General features: G+C 48.6%; 1 protein-coding gene across 4 annotated transcripts in view; it reads right to left on the bottom strand.

Moving 5' to 3' along the window:
• The window catches only part of GRAMD1B (GRAM domain containing 1B), a 241,420-nt gene that overhangs the window by 94,887 nt on the left and 119,194 nt on the right, over positions 1-27,339 (bottom strand). Inside the window, exon 3 of one of the 4 annotated variants that reach the window (XM_042904722.1) lies at positions 15,053-15,645. The exons of the other annotated variants lie outside the window; for them this stretch is intronic. Coding sequence (XP_042760656.1) covers positions 15,573-15,645 — 73 coding nt within the window. The 3' untranslated portion in view covers positions 15,053-15,572. Of the gene's footprint in view, positions 1-15,052; positions 15,646-27,339 lie in introns of those variants that run through there. 4 annotated transcript variants of the gene reach the window in all.

Genomic DNA, 27,339 nt, shown 5'->3' with positions numbered 1-27,339 from the left:
GCGTGACCCAAGGGACCCTTCTTTACCAAGTTCCCTCAGCATGCACCACCCATCAGGTCCCTCAAAGTTGGAGACTCTTTCCAGCTGCACTTGGATTCTCTTCACAGCCCCCCAACTTCCACCAACCCCCTCCCCCAGGGAAGATGCTGGCAAAACATAACTGCAGCGGGGTAGAAGCTAGGATGAGCCAGGGAGAGTGACCCAACTTTGTAGGGTGTGCGGCCCCCGTCTTGACTCCTTGAGAACCATGGGGGGGTGGGGGGGGACAGGCCTGTGTGAAGGAGACCTCGAGGATGCTCAGGTGCTGAGGAGGGACATGGGGTTGAAGAACGATGACGAAGAGGAAGGGGCCGTACCCCTCTCCTCTACTTACCAGGATAGCTTGAATCCTTTCATTAGTACAGGCACGGTAATCCACTGACCGTGTCCTTAGCATCCCCGTGACAGCTCCGGAGGTCCCAGGACATATTGGAAAAGATGACGAAGTCCCCAAAGAACAGAAGCCCATGTAATGTGACTTGAACACAGAGAGAGAAAGAAGACAGAGAGACAGAGAGAGAGCCAGCACCAGCCAGAAGAGCCGCGGCAGGCTGGGCTCGGAGGCCAAGGGCAGCCTCTGCAAATCCAGCCCCGGGGCTGGAGCTGCCTGCGGAGCCTTTGCTGCCACTGCCAGCTTCTGATGGGGACAGGCAACGGCAAGGCTGCAAAACAAGCCTGGAGTGGCTGTCAACAGGCAGGCCGGCCGGCCACCCGCCCACCCTCGCCTCCTGCCGGCTCAGAGCAGCCTTTGGGGGGAAAGGACCCAAGGAGAGCCCGGCAGGAGAGCAAGAACCGAGCAGAACCTGCACCTCTCTTCCCCCAGGCGGCGGCTCCCGCAGCTCCATATAATCTCCTCATCAATGCAGTACCCAAGCAAAGCACTGCCAGCCACTTCCGCCCATTTAAAGACACAGCACATGTTTTGTCCCGGGATGGGACAGAAAGTCAGGGAGAGGGTGGGCGAGCAAGGTGATGCCCAAGGTGGAAGAGGAGAGGGGGCAGGAAGAGCGCGAGTCGGGCACTTCCATGAGCATCCATCCAAGGTGTTAAAATGCCACACCCCGGGGCGGGGGTGGGGTGGGGGGGGGGTGGGGGTGGAGCGGAGCGCTGACCCCAGGCCCTCTGCAAACGTCCGGAATCCCGAGCAGACCTGAAAGCGCCCCCCCCTCCTCCCGCGGTTAGTGCCTAGAGGCCCAAAGGCGAGCTGCTCAAGACCACCTTAAATAGAATCCTCACCCTTTCCCCAGCAAGGCGGGGCCCGCGCAGCAATGAGATCCCAAGCAGTTCAAGGCATACGGAACACACAGTTCTCTTCCCCTTCTGGGGAAAGTGCTCGGCCCCAGGGCCACCACTTTTGGGGCGCATGGTGAGGCAGCAACTTATGGTGGTCCAGCAGCGCCCCAAGTCACCTGGGGCCTGGAATCCTTTTAAGGTGGCCACGAGGGCCTGGTGTGGGATCTCAACAACATTTTATCACCAATACCGGGCTCTAAGATGATTCAGACCAGACACAGCATCAAAGAGAGGAGGCACTGAGATTTTCAACTCCAACTAGAACATACAATTCGCTCTTAAAATCCTCCAACCTGGGCCCACTGTGTTCCAGCCCCAGCAACTTCCATGGTTATGTGACTTTCTTTTTTTTTTTTGGCCTCCCCTAGATTGCGGACTATCTGGGTCAGTAATGCGGATGGGTGAGAACAAACAAAGAAGAGATTAATTATGAAATAGCAACCTCCAACTGAACCATACTAAGCCTTTACCCTGAAACTTGCCTCAGAGCAATCTACAGACACCCATACGGGTTGTGTGCACATCATCTATACTTGACCCCCAAGGTGATAGACAGTCTTAAGAAAAACCAGAGCGCAAGATCCCCACTGGTAACGCTCGCTGTACTTGTAATTACTTATTACCTGCCTTTTTAGATGGTAAACTCTAAGTGGGCAGGGACAGTGTGTGAGTCCACCATCTCACTGACTTAGGATGGCTTATATACACTAGATACTACTAGCAAGAGTTTAATTGAAGTGGCCTTATTCGAACCTAACTAAAACACTGCAGCCTCTCTCCAGGGTCCAGATGGTCCAGCAAAAACACCCTTTAAGGGATCCTGAGCTTTTAGAGATGTACTCTCAAAGCAGCCCTGGCCTATGGAATTCTCCTCCGTCCACAGACCCAAGCCAGACAACACTGAAACGCTCTCAAGACCTCAGAATACATCTTTAGTTATGTATCCAGGCCATTCTTTCAACTTAGGTATTGTAGGGCTGCATAAGTTCTCCTTTACAACCTAGGTAATTCACTCCAAGGGCCTCCAGGGACCAATGATGCCAGCCTCTAGGCAAATGGCACCTAGAATTCTCTAGGTAGATGAGAATACTCTCATCCTATCCCCCCTGATCACAGGTAACACATGAAATCTGAATCAAAGCTTTCCAAGTATTACATTAGACACACATTACTAAATAGTGAAAATTCTATATTTTTCAATAAAAATTTTAAAAGCCGTCAAATAAAAAAAAAAAAACCTCCCTTGCAACTACTAACAAGAATTTTGGGGGAGCTTATTTATGTCAGGCATCGTGCTAATAAGCATTTTACTTGTATTATCTCACTTAACACTCACATCCGTATTATGAAGTAGTGACTATCAGTATTTTTCAGATGATGTTATTGAAAATTAAGACTGTAGCATCTGGATTTGCCTAATGCTAAATAACCAACAAGGTGCAAGCCTGAGACTTGAACTTGGGCATGTTCAAACCCAAAGTCCAGTCTCTTAATCAGGATGTATGCTTATTTAAAAAAAAAAAAAAAGAAAAGAAAGAAAGAAAGAAAGTCTGTGAGACAGGCTAATAAGGGCCCACACGCTCCCAGGGCAAAAAGAATCCAGGCAACAGGTAAAAAAAAAAAAAAAAAAAAAAGATGCTAAATCAAGTTAGCTGCTTCTTTCTATTACTATTGCTGATAGGTCAGTACATGAATGTGATGGGAGGAACATGAAAAGGAGAATCTAGTTGGTTGCGAGACCATCAACTGCCTCAAATTCCCCTTGGCTCTTTCCTGTTTCTGTAACCTGGGCTCTTCACAGAGCTCGGCAACCTGGCTCCATTTTTGTGGTCCATAAGAAGATCTCAAAATATGACCCAAATAGGGCTTTAAAGAGCCATGGGATTGCCAGCTTTCCTTGAAATATATTTAAAGAATAAGACCAAGCAAAATGAAGAGGTGTTCATCATTTAATGTATCTTCCCTCTTTGATCTTCTCCTAGAGGGCAGACAGTTCTGTAGGTTCGCCAAGTTTCCTGACCGGTGAGGTGTCAGCACTGACATCATTCTAGATGACTGTGGGGGTGAGTACACAGGTTAACGGTCAGGCAGGTGCTTTCGATTCTCCTGCTTCCGCCTGAACTGCAATCTGGCTGCTCCTTGAGATCTGTATTTCAGGAAGGATAAGAACTTTTACGGAAAAGAAGGAAGAGTTCCATTTCCGGCAATATGGCAGACTAGCTATCCTAATGGACCTTCCTGCTAAAAACAACTAAAAATGCTGGATGAAAGAAAACATTTAGAAAGAAAAATAGAGAGGAAATTTTTAAAAAAATACTTGATGAGCTATCGAAACAATAAGACAAATTTAGAAACCATAAATTCAGTGAGGGCAGAAACTCAGACAATTAAAGAAAGCCTTACAGATATGTTTTCTAGAGAAGGCACTTGTGGCACCCGTAAAACGGCCTTGGTTTTCTGGACCTCACAGAACACAGTGAGCAGAGACAGTGCACAGGCCCACTAATGGGAGGAGGAAAGGGGAGATCACCTCATACAGTAGGAGGCCCTGCTGGCCTCCCCTAACCCTACAAGTGAGCCTCCAACAAACTCCCACATGCTGCTGAGGAACTCAAAGACAGGCCTGTCTTCAACCTTGGCAGAGACCAAACAATCTCCCCTGATAAATCATAATTACCAACTGATCCTCACACAGGCGGCTGCCTGAGGACTTCCTAAGCAATTCACACACACACACACACACACACACACACACACACACACACACACGCACAGTGTCCAGAAAGGAGAAGGCGGATGAACTCCACCACAGTAAAATGAAGAACATCTGATCCTCAAACTGATTATAAAGAGGGAGAAAAGACCAGGCTTTCCTGGAAGAAGATAATTGCAACAAATGTAGCTGAAAAAGGAATTTTAGTTCACAGAATTTATAAATATAAATAAAAATATCTACAAATCAATAGGAAAAAGAAAAACAATTAGATAAAAAGACAAGGGATTTGAATAAGCACTTTCAGAAGAGGAAGTGATCAATCAATACACATATAAAAAGGTGCTCAACCTCATTAGCACTCAGGAAAAAGCAAGCTTAAAATGCCAATGAGGTGCTAACTTTGTACCTATCTGATTGGCAAAAGTTAAAAAGTCTAATAATATAAAGGTTGGAAAGGAACCGGTGGAGGGGGGCCTGGGTGGCTCAGTCGGTTGAGCGTCCAACTTCGGCTCAAGTCATGATCTCGCAGTTTGTGAGCTCAACCCCCACATCAGGCTCCGTGCTGACAGACAGAACCTGGACAGAACCTGGAGCCTGCTTCAAATTCTGTCTCCTTCTCTCTCTCTCTGCCCCTCCCCTATTCATGCTCTGTCTCTCTGTCTCTCTCAAAAATAAACATTAACCAAAAAAAAAAAAAAAAAAAAAAAAAGGAACCCATGGACATGTATGCAGTGGTTCAACTACGTAAGCAAACCATTTGGTATTTATAGTAGAGTTCAAGGAATGCATCCCCTAACACCTGATGGTTCCATTCTGCCAAATGAAGAAGCTCCCATTAGGAAATGTTCGAGAGAAACTTCACACAGCACTCACTCTGTGTGGTAACACGGTTTGTGGAAACAAACCCCCAAACCTGGAAACAAATGTCTACCGACAGCAGAAAGGATACACAACTAGCATTTTCTTAAAGTGTGAACAGTCTATAACATTCAGAAAATTTATAAGTTACTGTCACGTGCAACCAAGCGCACGAATCTTGGAAACAATGTTGAACACGGAAAGCAGATCAAAATGAAGAAAGCATGACGTATGATTGCATGCGGATACAGCCACAGGACAAACACGTAACAAGATAGATGCTTCACATTCATGTATAAAAAGGTACTCAACCTCATCAGTACTCACGAGTATCCAGATATTCTCTATCTGTATAGCTAGACGGTGTGTATCCATAAAATGGAAAATCAAGGAAGTGACAAACTCAACATTCTGAAAGGTGGTCAGTGGGCAAGAACATGGAGTCAGCAGGACAGGTAAGAAGTACACTGTTTGTTGTTCCTTCTTTCTGTATACTTTTTATGTACTTTTTTATAAATAATCTTTGTCTCTGTTCAATATTTAGCAAAAAACAATTTAAAGATAAACAACATAACTGGACACACCTGACACCAATCTTCTTCCAATCTCTGTGAACAGAATGGATGAGAGAGGAGGGCGGTGGCGGGGAATGGCTGACTGGGACAACGATTCGTGTTGCGTTTTCAACATGAATTTTCAAAATCTAAGTTCAAAAACCTAGCCTTCCCAGGCTCATGGATATTCATTCCAACGTCTGTTGTGTTTCTAAGGTCTGATTAACAGAAGGTTGAGCTGTGTCCCTCCAAACCTCTTGCTACAACGGTTTCTTCCAAACTTTACTGGGTTTGGAATACAGGTTAGAAAAAAAGAAAAAAGAAACTTTGATTTTAGCTGCTTTGACTCTCTCCTGGTCTCCAAGTCAAGCCTTAAGGTCTCACCACGTGGGTACTGCTCCTTTCCCAAGGCAACGAGAACAGGACTGATGCTCCTCGCCTCATCTGTAAGCAGGCACTGGACTGGCAGGTCTTTCCTTCGGAGCATTACCACTCTGCAGACCCCCAAGGCCTCGGCCAAGGGAAACGTGGAGTCCACGAACCCACCGCAGGATTCAGTTGCCCTGACTCCCACCCCTCAGTGGCTCTTTCCACCACCAGAAGCTCACGCCTCCTCATGACCTTGGGGAGTCACCGGGAGCCCATCTGGGGCAGAAAACAGACAGTGGACAGGATCCCCGGGCTCCCCTTCTATCCGGAGTCTCTGGGTTCTGCGCTCGCCTCCCGAGGAGAGGAGAGCCGCAGGACCAGGGCAGTGCCGCATGCCTCCAGGAGCTGGCAAAACTGGGGCAGAGCCTTGCTGCAGTCACACGTTGGGGAATCAAAGCTCCAAGCTCAGGCAGGGGAGTCGGCAGGCGCTGAGAGTGTTATATTTAAGGAGCATTTTGGAGGTCAGGAAGCTGGTGAGAGGAGCAGCGGGGGAGGAGTGGCGTCCTAAACACTGCATTTCAACAAGCCTCCTCGTCCTCCAGCCAGAATCCTCTTCCAAATCCCAAACTGCAGTCAATAGAGCCTGTGTGAGGGGGACGGCAGATGGCCAGAGCGGCACCCGATCAGGTGCTCCCCACCACTTCCCTGTCCCCTCCCCCCCCCCCCCCCCCCCCCCCCCCCCCGCCACTATTAGTCACTGGCTCTGGGGTGACAGTGTGGGCTGCAGGCATTGGCCTTGCCTTCTGGTCTGTTCATCTGTGTCAGCTCCCAGCCGGGAGCTTCCCGAGCCCGCCCCTCCTCTCCCCTCCCGTGTGGGGGACTCATGTGCACACCCCTGCCCTCCAGCCCCACCAGTCCACTGTGGAGAGGGGAGAGGCGGGGAGGGGAGGGGTGGCCCAGGCCACAGAGCAGCAGAGGTTGAGAGGTTTGTGTGGAAAGCAAGTGGGGGCTCGGTTCACTTCAGGCATGCTTCCTTGGGCCTCCATGACCCCAGGGATTTACTCGGGGGGCTGGAGCGAAATAAAAAAAAATCAAAATCGAAAATGGACAGACTCACCTCCTCCCCATCCTTCTCTGCCCCTCCTTCACAATCTGCTAATCCAGAATGTTCCAACAGGATGGGCAAGGGCAGAGCCAAACTCCAGCCAGCTTCATCCCGCCCCCGGCTGCTTCACCAGCACAGCTGACTGGAGAGGGAGGAAGACAGGATAGAGGCAGCCTGTCCACTCTAGAGCCTAAAGTGGGCCCCCCTACATTACGTCCTGTGAGTCTCACAACGCCCCGGGGAGGTGTCACTGAGCCACATCTAATGGAGGAAGACACCGAGGCCCGGCGAGGTCTGCTTCTCTTCCTACCGCTGGTGGCTGCTCCTAGAGCCACAAGACGAGGGGGTGCCGCGGTTGGTAAAATCGGGAAAAGCGAAGAGGTGAAGCCCAGTGCCAGCAGCACAAACCCCCTCACCTCTCCTCAGCCACCTCTCCTGCTCACCTCACTGGCAGAGCCCAGCTAACCTACGTCCCTCCCTCTGTCCCGGCAACTCTGGACATCCCTCCTCCATGGTGACCGCCTGACTTCCTCGTGCCCGCAAGGGCTGGCGACGGAAATCCCAGAGAGGACCCCCTCGCTCTGGCCTACATCTCTATCCCCTTCCTCTCCAGAATCTCTCCCCAGCTTCCTGAACACCTGCCCGCCTGCCTCAGTGCTGGCTTCTTGGGATGTCTTCTTCATTAGCGTGTTCTCGATCACAAGGCTCTCTGCTGCTAGACAGAAGGGCGGCCCCCAGGTGGTAAAGCCCCCCCTGTCAGGAAAGAGGCACACACCTTCCAAAACCCCCCACCCACCAGGAGAGGGGACCTCGCCTGACTTCCCTCATTCTAATTACATGCATAACAAAAGAAAACATCGCTCCTGCCAGATGGAAGAAACAAGGCAGATTTCTAATTACCCACCCTGATCCTCCTGGTTTATCCTCAGGAGAAATTCAGGGTGACTGATGGCATCAGGGACCCAGAAGGGAGCTTATAAACTCAGGTTCTCGCGGGGAGGGAGCGCCCAGACGCCCACGGCCAGCTGCTCCCGCTCTCCTCCCACCGAATGGAGACTTCTCCTTTCTCCTCTAAGTTACGCTTGAGAAGGACTGTTAACAAACTGATGAACTCATTTCAACAGGGAAAGACTCCTGGCCAAGGACGCAAGACTGCTGGCAGAGAAACCACTCCGTGATGTGACGAGCCTAGGAAAACCACATTCTTGACGGACACGGGCCGGACACCAGCCCCGGGGGCGTGTGCTGCGGTTTCTTCTGCGCAGCGATTCCGGAATCGGACGGGACTTCGAATCCATACAGCTCTGTGACCTTGAGCAAGTTACTTCGTTTCTCGAAGCCTCAGCTCCAACAGCACACAGAGGTGATAATGGCAACAACCCACGCGGCTGTTGGGTGTCAATGACACAACACACGACGTCATATCGAGTGCCCAGCACATTTTAACCATCATCATGACTGTTCCTAACCGGTATCCACAGACGACCAGTACCCCCTGCAGGGACCACAGGCTCCATTTCTGTGCTTCCTGATCTACTCTTTCTCCTTTATGTACACAAAAGTTTCTGATTTTTTTTTTTCTGTTTTGTTGGGGATGTTTTTATATTTCTACTTTATGTTTCTATTTCTATATGTGGTATTTCTGTCACATCAGTCAGCCATTTATTTATTCAACAACAACCATACTTACTGAGTGCCTACTATGTTCAGGACCCAGACAAATCATGACGTTATTTCAATAATAACCCAAATATCCTCCTTGATCTCCGGAAGCTTATGATCTCATAAGGAAGATAATACACGGGCATTAAGTAGTTGTATTAAGTAATTCTAACATAAAGTTTAAAGTAGTAAGTCCTGTAAGAGAGGCACAGGTAATCAGGACACAGTACTTCTGTTCACCAAAATGAACACAGGTTTGTAATCGTTATGCCAACTTTTCAATTAATAAGTAATGATGAGTATTCTCAGCCAACCTATGTTAAGTCTGTCTGCGATAATTATTTCTTGATTAGTCTGGTCTTAACACAAAAGAGTCAGCCAGAAAAAGGATCCAATATTTGTTATCATCCTTTATGGAGACAAGAACTTCCTATTTGCATGACAGGTGTCCAGAAATAGTGCCTTCGGAACATATTGCCATCATCGCTGCCAATAAATACAGGTTTATTTGGACAGAGCAGACTGCATCTAACGGGCTGGAATCTGAAATTGCATTTCCTACCATTAGGACGTTTTCTCATCAGGGCCTTAAAGCTGGGGGGAAACCAATGTGGAAGATGGTTCAGGCCCCTCTACCTGCTATATTCTCTAAACGTCACAACTGACGTGAGATGGCATAATCATGAGTAAACCTCCAGAGAGCTCAGGTTCCGTGTGTCTTATGACTACTCGGTAAATGCACCTGTGTCCTTCCATACTCTGCCACCAGCTACATCTGATGGCTCAAGGGCACTGTGAAGTATTTAGATGATCTGTGGACAACTGACAAAAATAAGGGCAACATGGTTAAGTTTTGAAAAAGCTAAATACACCGAATTTTTAGTTTTTGATAACATGTCCGTTGAAATTTGTATTAAGGGGCACCTGGTGGCTCAGCAGGTGAAGCGTCTGACTCTTGATTTCAGTTCAGGTCATGATCTCACAGTTCATGAGATCAAGCCCCGCGTTGGGCTCTGTGCTGACAGCTGGGAGCCTGGAGCCTTCTTGGGATTCTGTATCTCCCTCTCTCTCTCTCTCTGCCCCTCCCCTGCTTGTGTTCTCCCTCTCTCTCTTGCTCTCTCTCTCAAAATAAATAAACATTAAAAAAAAATAAATTTGTATTAAAATATTCTTTAAACAGTGGTGGTGGACGTTTTCTATTTTAGTTTTGTTACCTTCCATAGGTAAGACATGTGGCGATTCTGTGTCGGTCCACCAACTTTTTTCAACTTCTCTACCCGACGCACAAGCTCAGATCCCCCGTGTCTCCCACTCCCCGCCCCGAGGAAGGGCTGCTGAGTTCTGGGACCTCACATTCCACTCTAAGGAGAGGCTATGGCTCCCAACTGCTGGGAAGGGGGATCTGAAAGCCTGCTTCAGTCAACTCCCTGTCTTCAGGTGGTCACCTGCATCCCAGAGGTTCCTAATCCAGGGGGGCTTAGTGACATACTAATTGGCATGTCACATTCTATTAGTTTCAGGTGTAGAACATAACGGTTCATTATTTGTACACACGGTGAAATGATCACAGTAAGCTTCGTCAACATCCATCCCCACGACATTGTAAGGCTTTTTTCTTATGATGACCCGATCTACTCTTGAATGCTCTAACAAAGCCTTGGAGATACGCCTGTGCCTCCCAAGTACACGAGAACAACTACTGCCACTCCCCTGACCTCGGACACCCATTTCCAACTGTTCCGAACACCGTCACCTAGATGTCCCAAGGGCACCTCAAAGCCAGCCTGAATAAATGCAACTTCTCACTGCCCCTCTATACCTGCTGCTCCCTCTGACCTCCTGTGCCTGCTTCAGTGAACGGCACCAACTACAAAGTCGCCCAGACACCTGGAATTCACCCTATACTCCCCTTCCACCTCCCACTGAACTAGATACAAAGGCCTGTCCGTTCTAGCTCCCTGAACAACTTTGAGTTTGTATCTTGCTTTCAGTTTTATACGTGCCTTTAAATTCTCATCGTTAGGTGTGGCGTTATGCCTACCCCTCCTCTCCTATTTGTTCGTTTACCAAATTATTTATTGAGCCCCTATTATATTACTTGGTAATATAATAGGCGTGGGGGGGGGGGCGGGTTGTGGCTTAAAAAGCAAAATCACACTAGCCCTGCCCTTAAAAAAAAAAGTTTACGGTCTAGTTGGGGAAGACAGACATGTAAAACAAAGAATCTGAGATGGCACAAAATGAGGAAATGATCAATTATCTGTCTGCCTTGTAGCCAGAGAGTACTTTTTGTTTTAAGTTTATTTTGAGAGAGAGAGAGAGAGAGAGAGCACACGCACGCACAACGAAGCGGGGTAGGGATGGGGGCGGGGGAGAATCCAAAGCAGGCTCTGCGCTGTCAGCACACAGCCCAGTGCAGGACTCCAACTCACAAACCGTGAGACCATGACCTGAGCCGAATTCAAGAGTAGGACGCTTAGCTGACTGAGCCACCCAGGCACCCCAGAGAGTACTTTTTCAAAAGCAAATCTGATGCTATCCTAAGATATTTCGATTGTTCCCAGTATCTACATAATCTCAGTAATGTGCAAGGTTGTCATGGGATGTCAATCCCTATGTCTGGTTCCATCATCTGCCGCCTGGGGTCCACGTGCTCCTAAGCCCTGATCATGCCAAACTGTTTGCAGTGACCTGGGCTTTGCCCTGTGCACGCTGTCTCCTCTTGCCTAGCTACCGTTCAGCGAGCAGCTATGGTGAGCCAGGCATTATCTCATCTAATCCTCACGACAATCCTGCAGGGTTGATGGGTATCGCCCTCGTTTACAAATAAGGACGCGGGGACGAGGACAGGCCAAGATAACCCGCTCAAGTTCGCAGAGCCAGAAAGTGGCAGCACCAGCGTATGAAGGCAGATATGTCCAACTCCAGTTTATAACAGCACCTCTCTTCTCTTGTCCACCTGCTAAGCTCCCGCTGACACTTCAGGTCTCAGATCAAATGTCGCTTCCTTTAGAAAGCCCTCCTGCCTGCCTAGGCCAACATCAAATCGTTCTTTTGCGCTTCCCTGCTGACTTGAACTTCTGTTACAACCCCTGTTACCTTGTACCGTCATAATGTTTCATAATGTTTACTCATCTGTCTCCCCCAAGAACCCGTGAACAAACTGTTCACCGTGATCATGTGCGATCCAATTACAACCTCCATAGTGAAATCTTTGCTGGCAAATAACTGGCATTTAATAAACATTCCTTGAACGAACGTATTGACGAATGCCTACCAACCTCTTTTCTCACGGTTGAAACGAGAACTCTCAGGGTGCAATTTACTATCTACATATCTTAACAGTCACGTCAAGACATCAGACGGCCCCGCGCTGAAATTACAACCTTAAAAAAAAAAAAAAAAAAAAGTACCATGGCAATGCAATAACAGAGCCTCAAACTCCAGACTCCAGGAGATGAAATCATGCCTCCAACAGCCTTCCTCCAGGAACTGAACATGGTCTAAATAGGTAGTGCTGTCGTCCAGAGTGATCACACTTCCAAACCAAAAGCTCTTTCATTCTGGAGTAACTGAACCCAGTATAGTTGGGGCTAAGGGAAATCCTGGGAACAGTACCTGAGAACTGAAGGGGACAGGGTAAGACAGATGCATTTACATGTATTTGGCAATACACACAAGTAAAATGATATATTAAGGAAACAACATCCGAGTCATATATAAATGACGTACCAATGAGTCACGACGTGGATTTTTACTCAACAGCTCCGCTGCATTTAGATAGTATCAGAGATTCGGTACATCTGCCATAGTATATAGGTTCCCTTTGTACCTAGGCTGCAAAATGCAAACAGGCTTTTTGCAGGAGCATCTTCATTGGGTAAAGTTTCTTAAACATTTGTGACTTATAATCCTCCTGGGGACCTACGGAGAGCCACAGGTACTCTTCCCAGAAAAATGCAGAGAAATATAAAATTCCGCCTACAAACGATAGAGCTCATGGACCCTCTCCTAAGGACCTCAGTGGTCCGTGGGCCCAGACTGGAAATACCTGAACTAAACTCCCTCCAAAGGGTCTGGGGTAGAGAAGGTTAAAGAAAGAGAATCACAGCTCTGGGGTTAAAGCATCTGTCTCCACGGCCAACCAGGTTCATTCTTTGAGGTCCTGAAAGAAGATGCCTGCCTCAGGAATGGTCCGGCTCCCAAGACCTGATTGTCCCCCTGCGTGGACAATCTGCAATCTTGACTAGCGGATGGTAAGAGACTAAGAAAAATGGAGCTGCCTCTGTTTCTACCTCCATATGCAGCTGCAAACATAAACATACCCCCCTAATGAACCGCAGAATAACTCTCCAATCCCTGCAAACCACACCTTTCCCCCCAGCACAGGCCACCACCCACCCTTGAGGGCCAACTGGTTGATCCCAAACCGCTTACAACTTCATGAGCTAGTTGACCTGGAGGTTCGTGAGAGGGAAGCCTGGTGACAGATGACACCTGACATCACCAACAGTAGCATTACAACCACAAAACAAACTGCTTGGAGCAAACCGGTTTTGGATCCAAACACAGGGCTGCTCCCCCTGGCTGCCTCTGTGCGCGCTGCGAAGGGGGGAGGGCATCTTGCACCAACCGTGCTTAATGTGGGTACCAGGATGTTTGCGGAAGGAGGGGAGAGAGAGGGGAAGCGGGGACAGGGGAGGGAGGCAGTCCAGGGAGGCCTGTTCTCATTTAGTTGTGTGCTCCCCAGCTCCTTTCTTCAAAGAAAACAAAGTATTTGACAAATCTAAGCTGGTTAAAACAACAGCTGTGGGTAATTTTGCAGACTAGAAAATGAAAGCCCAGAGAGGGGAAGTAACTTGGGGCAGATCACACCGCATGCAGGAGTAGGAGAAAGGCACCAGGAGCTCAGATCTGTGATTCGCGGGGACATGTCCTCACCACCAGAACACATTACTGCCCACAGCACCCTCGCTGCTTGGGCCTCCAACCTCCTTCTCTCTTCCATATACACACGGGGTACCCAACCTGTTCCAAAAGTCTGAATCCTGTTCAGTCTTTCATCTCTGAAACAAAGGAGACCCTGCCATCTAGCCAAAAACGACCCCCCCCCCCCCCAAGCCCGTCCAAGGGCTGAGATATTCTACAAGGACACTAGGTCTCTCCCTGCATAAAGGTATTGGGGTTGGGGCTTGCAGACTTGGCCTCCTTAGGTTCCCCCATCCACTCCCAATGGCTCAAGTTCCTCCCTCGTCTGAGAAAATGCACAGGCACTGCAAATTCCAAACTGCAAGCAGGACTCAGGAGGGATTAGAAACTCATCTCAGGAACGCCCTCTAGTGAGCCTGCAGGGTCTGGGCGAGAGCACCCGGGCACATTCCCTGGAGGGGCCCAGACCCACACTTCCATTGGGGCATCAGATGAGCGGTGGGAGGGGACAGCAGCAGCACCTGCCACTCAGAGACCAACTCCCCGCCAATCCCAAGGCCATCGTCTGCTGCAGGGTGAGAGGCAGTCTCTGCTCTCAAGACTGTCCGGCCCACAACGACCCCACCCATTCCTTATACAACAGAGGAGGGAAAAGGGAAGCAGACAGAAGGTGGGAAGGAAGGGTAGGGAGGCACAAATGGATGAAGAGAGCATTGTGGCATGAGGAAGAGAGACCATAAAGGAGGGGGTGACTAAAGAGAGACGGGATAAGGATAAAGGAATAAGGAGGGAGAGCTAATGAGAAAGACACAGATCAGCCCAGACAGAGCTAGAGACCAATCCCCCCCCCCACCACCACCTGCTCAGACTTCTGGGCACGGAAAGGTGAGGAGTGCGTTCTGTCAGACCCAGCCCTCCCTCCCCTCTCCTGAGCTTCATGCTCGGGGGTCATTTCCCTCCGCTCTGACCCAGCCCCCGGACACTTAGGAGTGGTGAGCTGAGGGACAGGAGGGGAGAGAAAAGTGAACCAAAGGCAGAACTCGCCAAGCGAAGCCACTTACGCACAGTGCGGCCGGCAGCATTTCCATCCTACCTTTGCTGTCGCCATATCAGCCGGCTCCATGATCTCTGCTTGGCCTAAGGAGCAGTGGCCCCATCCAGAGAAAAAAGGCAGAGTCACAAATGTCCACCCAGAAAGAACAAACCACCCCTCTGGAAGGGCAGGGAAAATAAGAGACCAATTTCGGTTCTCTGGCCCCCTGGGATGTCCTCTACTGGCGGTGGGGGAAGGGAGGGGAGACAGGAAAGAGGCTCGGGGTCCCCAGCAAGTTGGGGTTGTGGGGGGGGGGGGCTGCCTGGGTTCCCACAGATGCTCACATCAGGCTGAGTCAGGGGGCGTCTCCCCTTGCCTGGTACTTCTTCCCAGGAGGCAAGTGTGGGTCTCCCAGGGCTCCCCCTGCTGGGGGAGAGCGCACAGAGGTGGAGGCCCTGCCCTCCCATCACCCGGCCAACTGGTACCCACAGGTCAGGAAGAGCGGAGCGTGTGGGCAGAGGCCAGCTGGCGGGTGCTGAGCAAGTGCTGGGGGTAGCAGGTAGGGAGGAGGCCGGGGGCCCGTGGGGGCGGGTGTGAGAACCTCAAGGAGGTACAGGCACTCAGATGGAAGCAGGAGGTGCTGTGCAAGGAGGTGCCGGAGGCTCAAGCCGGAGCCCTGCGCGGCAAGGTCGAGAATGCAGAGGGAGAGGAATCTGCCGGGTGAAGCCACTCACCTTGCAATAACATTCAGACTGACTGAGGCCTACACAGGAGCCAGGAGCGGGCGGTTCACACCCCCCCACTCCACTCCCAGAGACTCACAGCCTCTGTCTAAAGGTACATGAGAGCAGCCGGCAGCCCGGCTGGATCTGCAGAGGCCCCTGGCTCTCTCGGAGCAGCCTGATTGGAGGAGCAGGATGACTTCATCCGGCCCCATTCATCACTGTAGGTTTCCTGCCCAGCGGGGACAGGCCGCTCTGCTTGCAGTGACTACAGCTTCCTCTCTGGCCCATTTTACTCCAGCAACCTGGGATAGGCTGTGTCGGCCAGAGGCCGCCAGGGGAAAGGGATCGGAGCACCCCAGGCCCTAGAGGGAAGAAGGGGAAGAGGCCGTTCACGTTTCAAGGAAAGAGCAAAGCCTCTACTTAAATAAAACACGGTGTGGGTATTCACTGTGTGCATTTGCTCGCGCTGGCGCCCGGATAAACACAAAAGAGCAGGGCTCCTCGGAGGCAGCCAAGAAGGGAGGTGTGTGCTCTCCTGAACCACTGACCTTCCCGCCCCGTCTTTAGAGATATTCTCCCAATCAAAGCCGATAACCCATGGAAAGGCAGATCAATATACTCAGCTCTACCAGATCTTCCAACAGTGCTAACCTGGGCGGGCTGTTAAGCACATTGATTGCTTTATGCTTCTGGTTTCGGACCTGCAAAGTGTTAAGGTGGAAGCTGAGGCTCCATTTTACAGATGAGAAAACAAACAAAGACCCGGAAAAGAGCAAAAGGGTCAAAGAAAGGCCTGCCAACACTCCTTTCCAGATTCCAGATAGACTCATCCCTCAGAAAGGGTGAGACCCCAAGATATAAGCCCCTTCATGTACCCCCTCCCAATCCAGCTTCCAGAGCATAGAACAATCCAGCACAGCCAGGGTTAAAGAGAGAGAGATTAAAATAGAAGAGAATAAAAAAGACAGGCAAGGAACCTGTGATCACTCATCCATTCCTGCCTCCCTCACCCTTCATTCTTTTCTCTTACCTCTGCTGCTGGTCAAGCCTGGCTTCACAACAAAACTGAGCACTCAGGGGGACCAACACAGAGCAGGAAAAGAGTTTCCCGAAAGAACGACAATACCAACCATCCCACAAACAATTCCACTTTAACACAGCCTTTGTGAGTCTGGCTTAATGACAGGACAGTAAGAGTTAACAACTCCCATTTGTAAGGTGCTCTAATGCGTTTCCAAATCTGCTGCCTCATCTGACTCTCCGAGGAAGCCTGTGAGGTAAGTATTGTTTTCTCCAGTTCAGAGATAATTAAACTAGGATTCAGAGACTTTCCGTGACTTGCCCAAGGTCACACAGCCGGCATAGCAGAGCTGGGCTCCAAACCTGTGTTCACTGACACCAAACATCTTTCCACTAAACACTAAACGCCATGCTACCAAATTTCCCACCCCTTCATCTTTCCGTCCTCCATCTGTCCCCAACTCTTGCTGCCATTACCACAGACTCAGAGAATATAAAACCTGAATGAATTTAAGATTTCCTTTTGGGACACTCCCCACCCCCAACCCCCCCCCCCCCCCGTTTTCCCCTGAAGATGGCAAATTGTAAGAAAATGCATTCTCAAACATTAGGGGGAAAAAATCTTGGGCGTATCCAGAGGTTGGTGTATACACATTAAGCAAATCTCCTGTGTCCAATGATACTAGGACAGAAACAGACACTTAGATCAATGGAACTGAATCGTGGTCCAGAACTGGACCCACAACGTATAGCCAACTAATCATTGACAAAGCAGAAAAGAATATCCAATGGAATAAAGACAGTCTCTTCAGCAAACGATGTTGAGAAAACTGGACAGCGACATGCAAAAAAATGAACCTGGACCACTTTCTTACACCATACACAAAAAGAAGCTCAAAATGGAGGAAAGATCTAAATGTAAGACAGGAAGCCATCAAAATCCTTGAGGAGAAAGCAGACAAACACCTCTTCGACTTCGGCTGCAACTTCTTACTCCACAGGTCTCTGGAGGCAAGGGAAACGAAAGCAAAAATGAACTACTGGGACCTCATCAAGATAAAAACTTCTGGGGCGCCTGGGTGGCTCAGTCGGTTGAGCGTCCGACTTCGGCTCAGGTCATGATCTCACGGTCCGTGAGTTCGAGCCCCGCGTCGGGCTCTGTGCTGACTGCTCAAAGCCCGGAGCCTGTTTCGGATTCTGTGTCTCCCTCTCTCTCTGACCCTCCCCCGTTCATGCTCTATCTCTCTCTGTCTCAAAAATAAATAAACGTTAAAAAAAATTTTTAAAAAAAAAACTTCTGCACAGGGAGGGAAACAATCAGCAAAACTAAAAGGCAACTGACAGAATGGGAGAAGATATTTGCATAAAGGCTTAGATCCAAAATCTATAAAGAACTTATCAAAGTCAACACCCAAAGAAACAGTGAATGCAGTGAAGAAATGGGCAAAAGACATGAATAGACACTTTTCAAAAGAAGACATCCAGATGGCCAACCGACACAGGAAAAATGTTCAACATCACTCATCATCAGGGAAATACACATCAAAACCACAATGAGATACCACCTCACACCTGTCAGCATGGCTAACGTTAACAACTCAGGCAACAACAGATGTTGGCGAGGATGCAGAGAAAGAGGATCTCTGTTGCATTGCTGGTGGGAATGCAAACTGGTGCAGCCACTCTGGAAAACAGTATGGAAGTACCTCAAAGAATTAAAAATAGAACTACCTACGTCCCAGCAATTGCAATACTAAGTATTTATCCAAGGGATACAGGTGTGCTGTTTCAAAGCACCCCAATGTTTATAGCAACATTATCAACAATAGTCAAAGTATGGAAAAAGCCCAAATGTCCATCCACTGATGAATGGATAAAGAAGATGTGGTATATATATACAATGGAGTATTTTTCTTAAGTTTATTTATTTATTGTTTAGAGAGAGCACAAGCAGGGGAGGGACAGAGAGAGAAGGGGGTAGAGAGTGGAAGAGGGGGAAAGAGAGAGAGAGAGACAAAGAGAGAAAGAGAGAGAGAGCATCCTAAGCAGGCTCCACGCTGTCAGCGTAGAACCCAATGCACGCCTCGAACCCACATACCATGAGATCATGACCTGAGCTGAAATCAAGAGTCAGACATTTAACCGACTGAGCCATCCAGGCGCCCCATATATACAGTGGAGTATTACTCGGCAATCAAAAAGAATGAAATCTTTCTATTTGCAACAACGTGGATGGAACTAGAGGGTATTATGCTAAGTGAAATTAGTCAGAGAAAGACAAAAATCATATGACTTCACTCATATGTGACATTTAAGGCACAAAACAGATGAACATAAGGGAAGAGAAGCAAAAATAATATAGAAACAGGGAGGGGGACAAAACATAAGAGACTCTTAAATACAGAAAACAGAGGGTTGCTGAAGGGATTGTGCCGGGGGGCTGGGCTAAATGGGTAAGGAGCATTAAGAAAGACACTTGGGATGAGCACTGAGTGTTACATGTAGGGGATGAATCACTGGATTCTACTCCTGGAATCATTACACTATATGCTAACTAACTTGGATGTCAATTAAAAAAAAAAAAAAAAAAACCTCCTGTGTCCAGTGGAAATTGCCTTTAAAAAGAATCAGAGTTACTCACGTTCACTTTATTTAGGTAGCAGAGTAGACTAAGCCATCTGACCAAACTGGTCAATTACCAAGATTAAAATGAAGGTGGGGGGATATGTTCCTGGTTCCAGTCACCATAAACACTGAATATATCATGTATCCCTTGCCTATCCCATCCCATCTCACTCTATTAGCCAAGGGGCATGAAAGTTCCATACAGCAAAATGAAAAAGGACAGGAGTAAAAGTAGTGGGACACCATCTGGGCCGATGGATTGGTTTTCTTTAGCTCACTGCCCCATGGTCATAGATACAATCAACTTGGAAAGGGTACGGGGCGCTGCTAGGACAGCACTAAAGGTATTCTATCATAACCTGCACAAAAAAGCCAAGAGTGTGCAGGCTGCGCTGGTTCCACACGAATCACCTCTGCTCAGAGGCCTGTAATGTTCCTTCTGGCTATCGCTCTGGCCTGCGGTCCTCTCTGTTCCTGGGCTGACAGTCAAATGCACAGACAGATGGAGAGCAGAAGGCTAGTACCCACGAAGGAGGATGTTCTGTTTCATCAAAATCATGCAGAAATCAGACCCGTGTTAACAGGACCCCGCCCAGTGTCCCAAATGACCAAACACATGTACCTCCTCGGTTCTTAATGGCAACCAACCGTCACACAGCCCTGGATGCTGAACACAGCAGACAGCATTTCAGAAGGCTGCTCAGCCAGAAGCAGCCATGTTTTTACAAAGCAATTTATATGTCCTGGACTCAAAGCAGCAGGAAGAGAGCTGTTAGCTATAGAACAGATAATGCAGGAGATGGGGCACAGAAGGAGGTAGGGGATAATGCTTGGTTTCAATGAGAAAAGAGGGAAGAAGTATGTCCCAGAGTCCAAAGATAATTCCAGGAGGGAAGAAAGAAAATGACAATGAAAGGGGAAAAAGAAAGGAAAACTGATGCAGTGGATCAATTAACAAGCCACTGCATCCATACCTCTGCTAACCAGAAAGGAATCCATCTAACAATTTCTTCTGGAAGAAGTAACTCCTCTAGTCTATTCGTTTGCTCTTTGAGCTAGAGACCAGAAGCTCCCTCTTCTGCAAGTTCATTGCGCTCCATTTGACCTCATATTGAGTAAAAAGACAGAAAGATGGATAGAGAGAGAGAGAGAGAGAGAGACAGAGAGAGACAGAGAGAGACAGACAGAGAGAGAGACAGAGAGATGGATGGGAAGCTCTTTACCATATCATTACATCATTTTCTCTCCAGGGGAACTATTTGTACTAATGACTTTACCCTAGGTATTATATTCTAACTCCTTAATCACTATACTTATGTAACAAATTAAGGAAGAAAAACAAATAACAACAACAAAAAAAAACCCAGATACCTGAAAAGAGGCTAGAGTGAGTTTTGGTGGAGGATGGGTAGGGTGTCCTGGGAAGAACAGGCACCCAGTTTCCTAAAGACAGCTCAGAGGCTGGACACTGCACCTGCTTCTTTAGGAAGAGCCTCCTCTAAAGCAGCTGCCTATTGGTGGGCAGGGCACAAGGAAGCCAAGCAAGCCAGTTTCAAACCCTGGTCAGACCAGTGTCCTCCTGCTGCACCATGGGATATGTAGTTCTCTGAGCAATGGGCAGTGGTGCGGCCATATTTGCACTGCTTATCCAATGTGCAGCTTGACCACAAACGTGGGTCAGACACCTTAGCCAAAAAGGTACAACTCCTCCCTGCAGTCTGAATTTATTTTTTATTTTTAATATTTATTTGAGACAGACAGAGTGTGAGTGGGGGAGGGGCAGAGAGAGAGGGAGACACAGAATCCGAAGCAGGTTCCAGGCTCTGAGCTGTCAGCACAGAGCCCAATGAGGGGCTCGAACCCACGAGCTGTGAGATCATGACCCCAGCTGAAGTCCGACGCTTAACCAACTGAGCCACCCAGGTGCCCCCCTGCAGTCTGACTTTAAACAGAAAAGACGGTGAGGAAACAGGGAGAGGTTCACAAACTACAGGAGATCACAAACATGAGGACCTTGAGAGGTCACTTGATGTCTTTGCTCTGTGAGCACAGAAAATGACAGCTTCTCTCAAGAGAAGAGACAGAAAAAGAAAGAGGAAGGGAGAAAGAGAGGCAGATGAAGGAGAAAAGGGCAGCGTGTGTGTTCCCATGACTGTACATGTTGGATTCAGGGACCAGAAAGTGACTTCTCATCTTTTGCCGGTTAACCATCAACTCTGGAGAGAGGCAGTCGAGTGTGCTGATGAGCATGCCTCTCCAGCTATTCTGCGCAGGTTGGAATTCTGACCCAACTGCCCACCATCTGTGTGACCCTCAGGCTGGTTACTTAGCCTCTGTGCCCCCATTCCTCATCTGTAAGGCAGAGATGATGTTACTCAACTCATAGACTATATGCAGATAACATGCTAGAGGGCTTAAAACTGTGTCTTAAGTGTTAGATTTTTTTTTTTTCAGTATTATTCAGTGGTTTGCCCCTTCCCCTAATCCATGTGACCTTTCCCCCCACCCAGAACATGAAATTTTAAGTCCTCAGAGCTGACGATGGCAGAGGTAGACTGGACAGAAAACAATCCCACCTGCGTTTTTAGATGAATAAAGACAAGAGGGGAGGGGGGGGCAGTGAGACAGACATTAGAATAAGAAAAAGGGCAGAAAAGGAACAAGGACAAGAACTACAACCAGAGACACTTGCAAGTAATACTGAATGGCAGCGGACATTAAGGGGGACATGCGGGGGAGTTTGGGGAAAAAAATCATCAAAGAACAGTAAAAAGGAGTCCGAACAAAAATAAAGAAGGGGAGGAAAGACTGACAAAGAAAATCAGGGAAGCCGATCAGGTTGGAGGTGGGAGGAGAAAGGAGACGGAGAAATTAAAAACTCAAAATGGAAAGTTCCGAGAGGATATGACCAAAGCATCTGTGAGGAGCTATGGATGGACAGAACTGCCCAGCATGAGGAAACTAGAGAGACAGCAGCTAACAATGCAAAGTTCGAGTCTAGAATGGTCTTGCCAAGCGGGCCTGATCCCTGGCGATGGCCCGCCCCGGTGTTGTGGGGGTCTGGGCTGGAGGAGGTTGCTCAAGCAGGCAGGACTGGAGCGAGTGAGGTGGGTGGTAAGGGTTAAGGTTCAGGTTCCAGGAGGAAAGGAAGTAGACGTAGCTTTGGGACCAGTCACCTAGAAGACAGCACCCTCAGCTCTGAAGTCAAGAGGAGAGGGATGGGTACCTGGGCGGCACAGGTGGTTAAGCATGCAGCTCAGGTCATGGTCTCACAGTTCCTGAGTTCAAGCTCTGCATCGGGCTCTGCGGTGATGGCGCGGAGCCTGCTTGGGATTCTGCCTCTCTTCTCTCTGCCCCGTCCCCTGCTTGTGCTTGCTCGCTCTCTCTCTCTCAAAATAAATAAATTAAAAAAAAAAAAAATGAAGTCAAGAGGAGAGAAACAGGCCTATTTGAGTGCAAGTACTCCGGGCGGGACAAAGGGACGATGCCAGCTTAGGGAAATTCGTACTCTGTGCAATACTGAGTGTCTTTGCCGGTATCGGTGCCCTTCTGCATCTGAGTTCCTCAGGGTAAAACAAGATAGACAAAGGGGAGGGAGGCCTGCCTCCCTCAGCCACTAGCAATTCCTGAGGCCTCACAAGCAACAGGAATATAAATGCTACCCCCTCAACATTAGCCTCTAGAGCTGGACAGGGCAGCATTGCATAGCGGTTGAACTCTACAGTCAAGTTGCCTAGATTCAGATTCCAGCCCATCGTACAAGGGTTGTGTGATCTCAGAGTGCCTGGGTGGCTCAGCCAGTTGAGCGTCAGACTCTCGGTTTCAGCTTAGGTCACGATCTCCTGGTTTGTGGGTTCGAGCCCCAAGTCAGGCGCGCAGAGCCTGTTTGGGATTCTATCTCTCTCTCTCTCCCCTTCTCTGCTCCCCCCACGCTCACATGCATGGGCGCCCTCTCTCAAAATAAACATTTTTTTAAAACAGCCGTGTGATCTTATGCGAATTACAAAACCTCTCTAAGCCTCAGTTTTGTAAACTCTAAAATGGAGATAAAAGGACTACTGTTTCATAACAAAATGGAGACATTTTTAAAATGTTTTTCAATGTTTGTTTATTTTTGAGACAGAGAGAGAAAGACAGAGTATGAGCTGGGGAGGGACACAGGGAGAGGGAGACCAGAATCCAAAGCAGGCTCCAGGCTCTGAGCTGTCAGCATAGAGCTCGACGTGAGGCTGGAACCCACAAACCGTGAGATCATGACCTGAGTCGAAATCGGACACTCAACTGACTGAGCCACCCGGGCGCACCAAAATGGTGAAATTTAGATGTGAGCCCAGTGACTGACACATACTGGGAACAGTCACTAAATGTTAACTGAAATAATGCTGTCTTCACGATTACTGTCTTAAGGGCAGTCAGGGGTTGGGAACAATGGGAACTCCACGAGTTCCCCTAATGTCCCTCTGTCTTCACTTGGTGTCCACGTGAAGCTCGCAGCGCTCTGATTACACAAGCCCTTCCCTGCCACCTCCAGGCCTCATGATATGGCCTCCAGCCAGCAGCTGGTCCCCAAACTGGACTTTCACATGACAACTTTGTGCAAGTGCTTTGAAAATGCAAAGAGTTGGGGCGCCTGGGTGGCTCAGTCGGTTGAGCATCTGACTCTTGATTTCAGCTCAGGTCACGATCTCACCGTTCGTGAGTTCGAGCCCCGCGTCGGGCTCTGCGCTGACAGTGCAGAGCCTGCATGGGATTCTCTCTCTCTCTCTCTCTCTCTCTCTCTGCCCCTCCATGCTCACTCTCTCTCTCTCTCAAAAATAAATAAAAACATTTTTAAAAAGAAAATAAAAGAAAATGAGAAGGGTCACCAAAGCATAAGGCAGATAAGTGCTTGCACCTCCTGCTTTGGGGGTTTCCTTCTACACCTGCACCAATTTTCACAAAAGACCTACCGCAGGCTGCCAAGCCCTCTGGAGCCTTTCACACAGCCATTCAGGGTGAGAGCATATAAGAAGCCACAGGATTAACTGAGCCGGGGGTCAAAAGACACAGCTGTAGATCCCCGCCAATTCTCAGGCCAGAGGCAGGGGAAAAGACGCAAAGCCGGCACAAAAAAGGGCAATGTGGAGGGGAATGCTTCCAGGGACTACTGTCCCCTCCAGACTGCTGTTAGGTAACCCCCTCCCCATCCAACATCCCCGAGGGATACAGGCTCCACCATGGAGGGCTGTCGCAATCACATCAGAAAACAAAACACAGGGGTGCCTGGGTGGCTCAGTCAGTTATGTGTCCAACTTCATCTCAGGTCATGATCTCACAGCTCATGGGTTTGAGCCCTACATCGGGCTCTGTGCTGACAGCTCGGAGCCTGGAGCCTGCTTTGGATTCTGTCTGTCTGTCTGTCTCTCTCTCTCTCAGAAATGAAAAAAAACATTAAAAAAATTAAAAACAAAAAACAGACCATTAAGCTACAGAAGCTGAGTGGAGTGGGGAAGAAAAGAAGGACCAAGGAAAATAGACGTCCAAGGAAGAACTCCGCTGGCCCCAGAGGAATCTGAGTAGAGGGTCTAAGAAGAACGGACAAACCCATTTCCACAGCTCCTCTGCCTTTGCAATGGCAGGAGCCTTCTCCTAGTGTCCTCGTCCTAAGAGGCGGGAGTTGTTGGGCTTAGACAGTCCTACCCTCCAGGGTAGAAGAAGTGGGGTCCAGGGCACTCCCCTTGCCTCCTGCCTGCTGACTCACACTGATCTCACTACTGAGGAGGGCTCAGGTGGCCCCGCTCTCTCCTCTCCGGCAAAGCCACTGCCAGCAGAGGGTGCTGGTGAGCCCAGCGGAGAGACCCCAAGGGAAGGTGAACTTTTTGCAGCTCAGGCTGGTACCCATAGGGGCTTCACCTAGTACCCGCAGAGAGGTCAGAGTGACCCATTTTATCCTGAGGTTTAGGCATAATAGTGAAACTGAAAGAAAGCATCAGAAATGTACTAGAACTTTCCTATAAATAACTTGCTGGTGAAAAGTCTACAGCACTTCTCAATATCCACAAGGCATAAGGAACATACTCAAAACAACCCCAACTGTTTGGCTCTCAGGCATATTTAACATGTATCATTCAAAATCACCGGGGTCTATCCTCTCCTTGTCGATCTGTCTCCTGTTCTGTCCAGCTTGAAGCTTCACAAGAGATAACTTTCACTAACAAACTCGTTTACACACTCCACATTTGGAGCTTTAGGTCCAGGAAGCTGGTGAAGGAAGATCCATCCGACATAAGGAAAAGCAGAAGGTTCAGCACTGGGCCCCAAGTGTCCTGATAGCCACATGGATGCTGTCTCAAGGGGGAAGTCATAAAAGGTTGCAAATAAAAATCTCTGGAGTCAGGGGCACCTGGGTGGCACAGTCGGTTGAGCATCCAACTTCGGCTCAGATCATGATCTCGCGGTTCGTGTGTCCCAGCCTCGCGTCGGGCTCTATGCTGACAGCTCAGAGCCTGGAGCCTGCTTTGGATTCTGTGTCCCCCTCTCTCTCCGCCCCACCCATGCTTGTGCTCTGTCTCTCTCTATCTTTCAAAAATGAGTAAACATATTTTTTAAATCTCTGGAGTTGAATTTCAGCTTGATCACTTACAAAGAATGCCAGTGGGCAATTTAAGCCTCCATTTCCTTCTCTAGAAGACAATGGATAAAACAGCAACTGTCCTTATAGGCCTGCTATTACGGTTGAATTCTTAATCACGCTTTCTAAAGCACATGTAAAGTGCAGTGCTGAACACATAATAAACTCTCAAAACAGCAGATATTAGTAGTAATGACAATTGATACCTCACATGCCCACAAACTAAGTACACAGGCATTTTTCATAGTCTTGGATTTATTCATCACATGCGTAGATTCTCTGTAGTTTCCTATAATTCTAAGTTTCTTTACTGAGAGAAACCCCAGTTTATCTCCTGACTATGGAAGTTATTCACCGAGAGGCAGATAACCATTTGATGTAGGTACTGAAGAAGAAATCCACGAATCACGAAGGAGTAGAGGGTATTAGCCTCCTTAAATCTCTTCTTTAGGGCCACTTCAGGCCACTTTGTAAGGACAACTGATACATACACACTCCTGGCCAGATTCAAGTCCACCCACTGTTTAAGATGCCAAGAAAAGGAAACATGGGTGTTTTAATTCTAGGGAGAAAGGAGTTCAACAGGTAAGACTGGTCGCTCTGTGGATCCCCAAACAAACCTGTTGTGGTTCCATGTTCATAAACTCAAGAGTTTTGAGTCTGGCGTTGAATTCTACTTCATGAATCACCCAGCCAGTTCACATACAAAAGACACAAGGGAGGGGCGCCAGGGTGGCTCAGCTAAGTGTCTGACTCTTGATTTCGCCTCAGGTCGCGATCTCATGGTTTGTGAGATCGAGCCCCACATCAGGCTCTGCGCTAACAGCACGGAACCTCTGGGGAGGTACTCGGACACCGTCCGCTCCCTCAGCCCCTCTCCCAATCCTGGGACCATCCGAACCAGGGTTACAATGCTTTCCTCTGCATTTTGATGGGAGACCTTCACCTTCAGACTAGGAAATGGCAAAGAGAAGGAGGGAGCCCAGCTGTGAACTGTTTGTTGGTCACCCGTCAAAGGATAAGAAGAAAAGAAGCATTGAGCAGTCCGGAAAGTTGGTGACAGATAAGACGTAATGATTATTTTAATTACATATCCCCACGCACACGCACACACACCCCGCCCACCTTTCTCCTTGCTGCAGAATGGGGATTCTTGGTCTATGGAGCAACCAATAAGGGAAAACAGGAGCTAGGCATGACACCAGTGTCCCTGAGGGAGCCACGGGTCTGCCAGAGGCTCCCTGAAAAGAGACGCCACAGGCCAGGAACAGGGCACTGGGCTCTCCCTGTCCTGTTACTATTCACCGTTAAATTGCGTATTTGATGCTAGCTAGCTCAGGGATAACAGGAGGCTTTGGGCAACGGGGCACATTTCTCAAAGCCAGGTTCAAGACCACTCAAGTCAGAATCACTTTGGGATATGTGTTCACTGTGCAAATTCCTAGGCCCACCCCAGTCCACACCACTCACAAGAGCCCAGGAAATCTGCACACTGAACAAGTTATGCACACGATTCTGAAACCCATGCGATGCGGCCTCCCTGGTCTGCCAAGTAGGCTGTTCATCATCAAGGGACAGGAACACTTACTCATGCAAAATATTATAACTTATGTATATTATGTTTCTTTTTATCTAACCCTTTTAAAACGTCTGTAATAAGCAAAACATTTAGTACAGCAGTGCACGCATATAATTTATATAAATATACACTGGTGGAGACAGCTCAGAAAATTTTCACTGAGACAGGGGTTTGCAACAAGGCTGGAGTATCGACTTCGGGTACGACGGGGAAAGCAGGGAG

Source organism: Panthera leo, chromosome D1, assembly GCF_018350215.1.
Source record: "Panthera leo isolate Ple1 chromosome D1, P.leo_Ple1_pat1.1, whole genome shotgun sequence".
Taxonomy (NCBI): Eukaryota; Metazoa; Chordata; class Mammalia; order Carnivora; family Felidae; genus Panthera; species Panthera leo.
The sequence above is the reverse complement of the archived record's forward strand: the minus strand, read 5'-3'. Positions and strand labels throughout refer to the sequence as shown.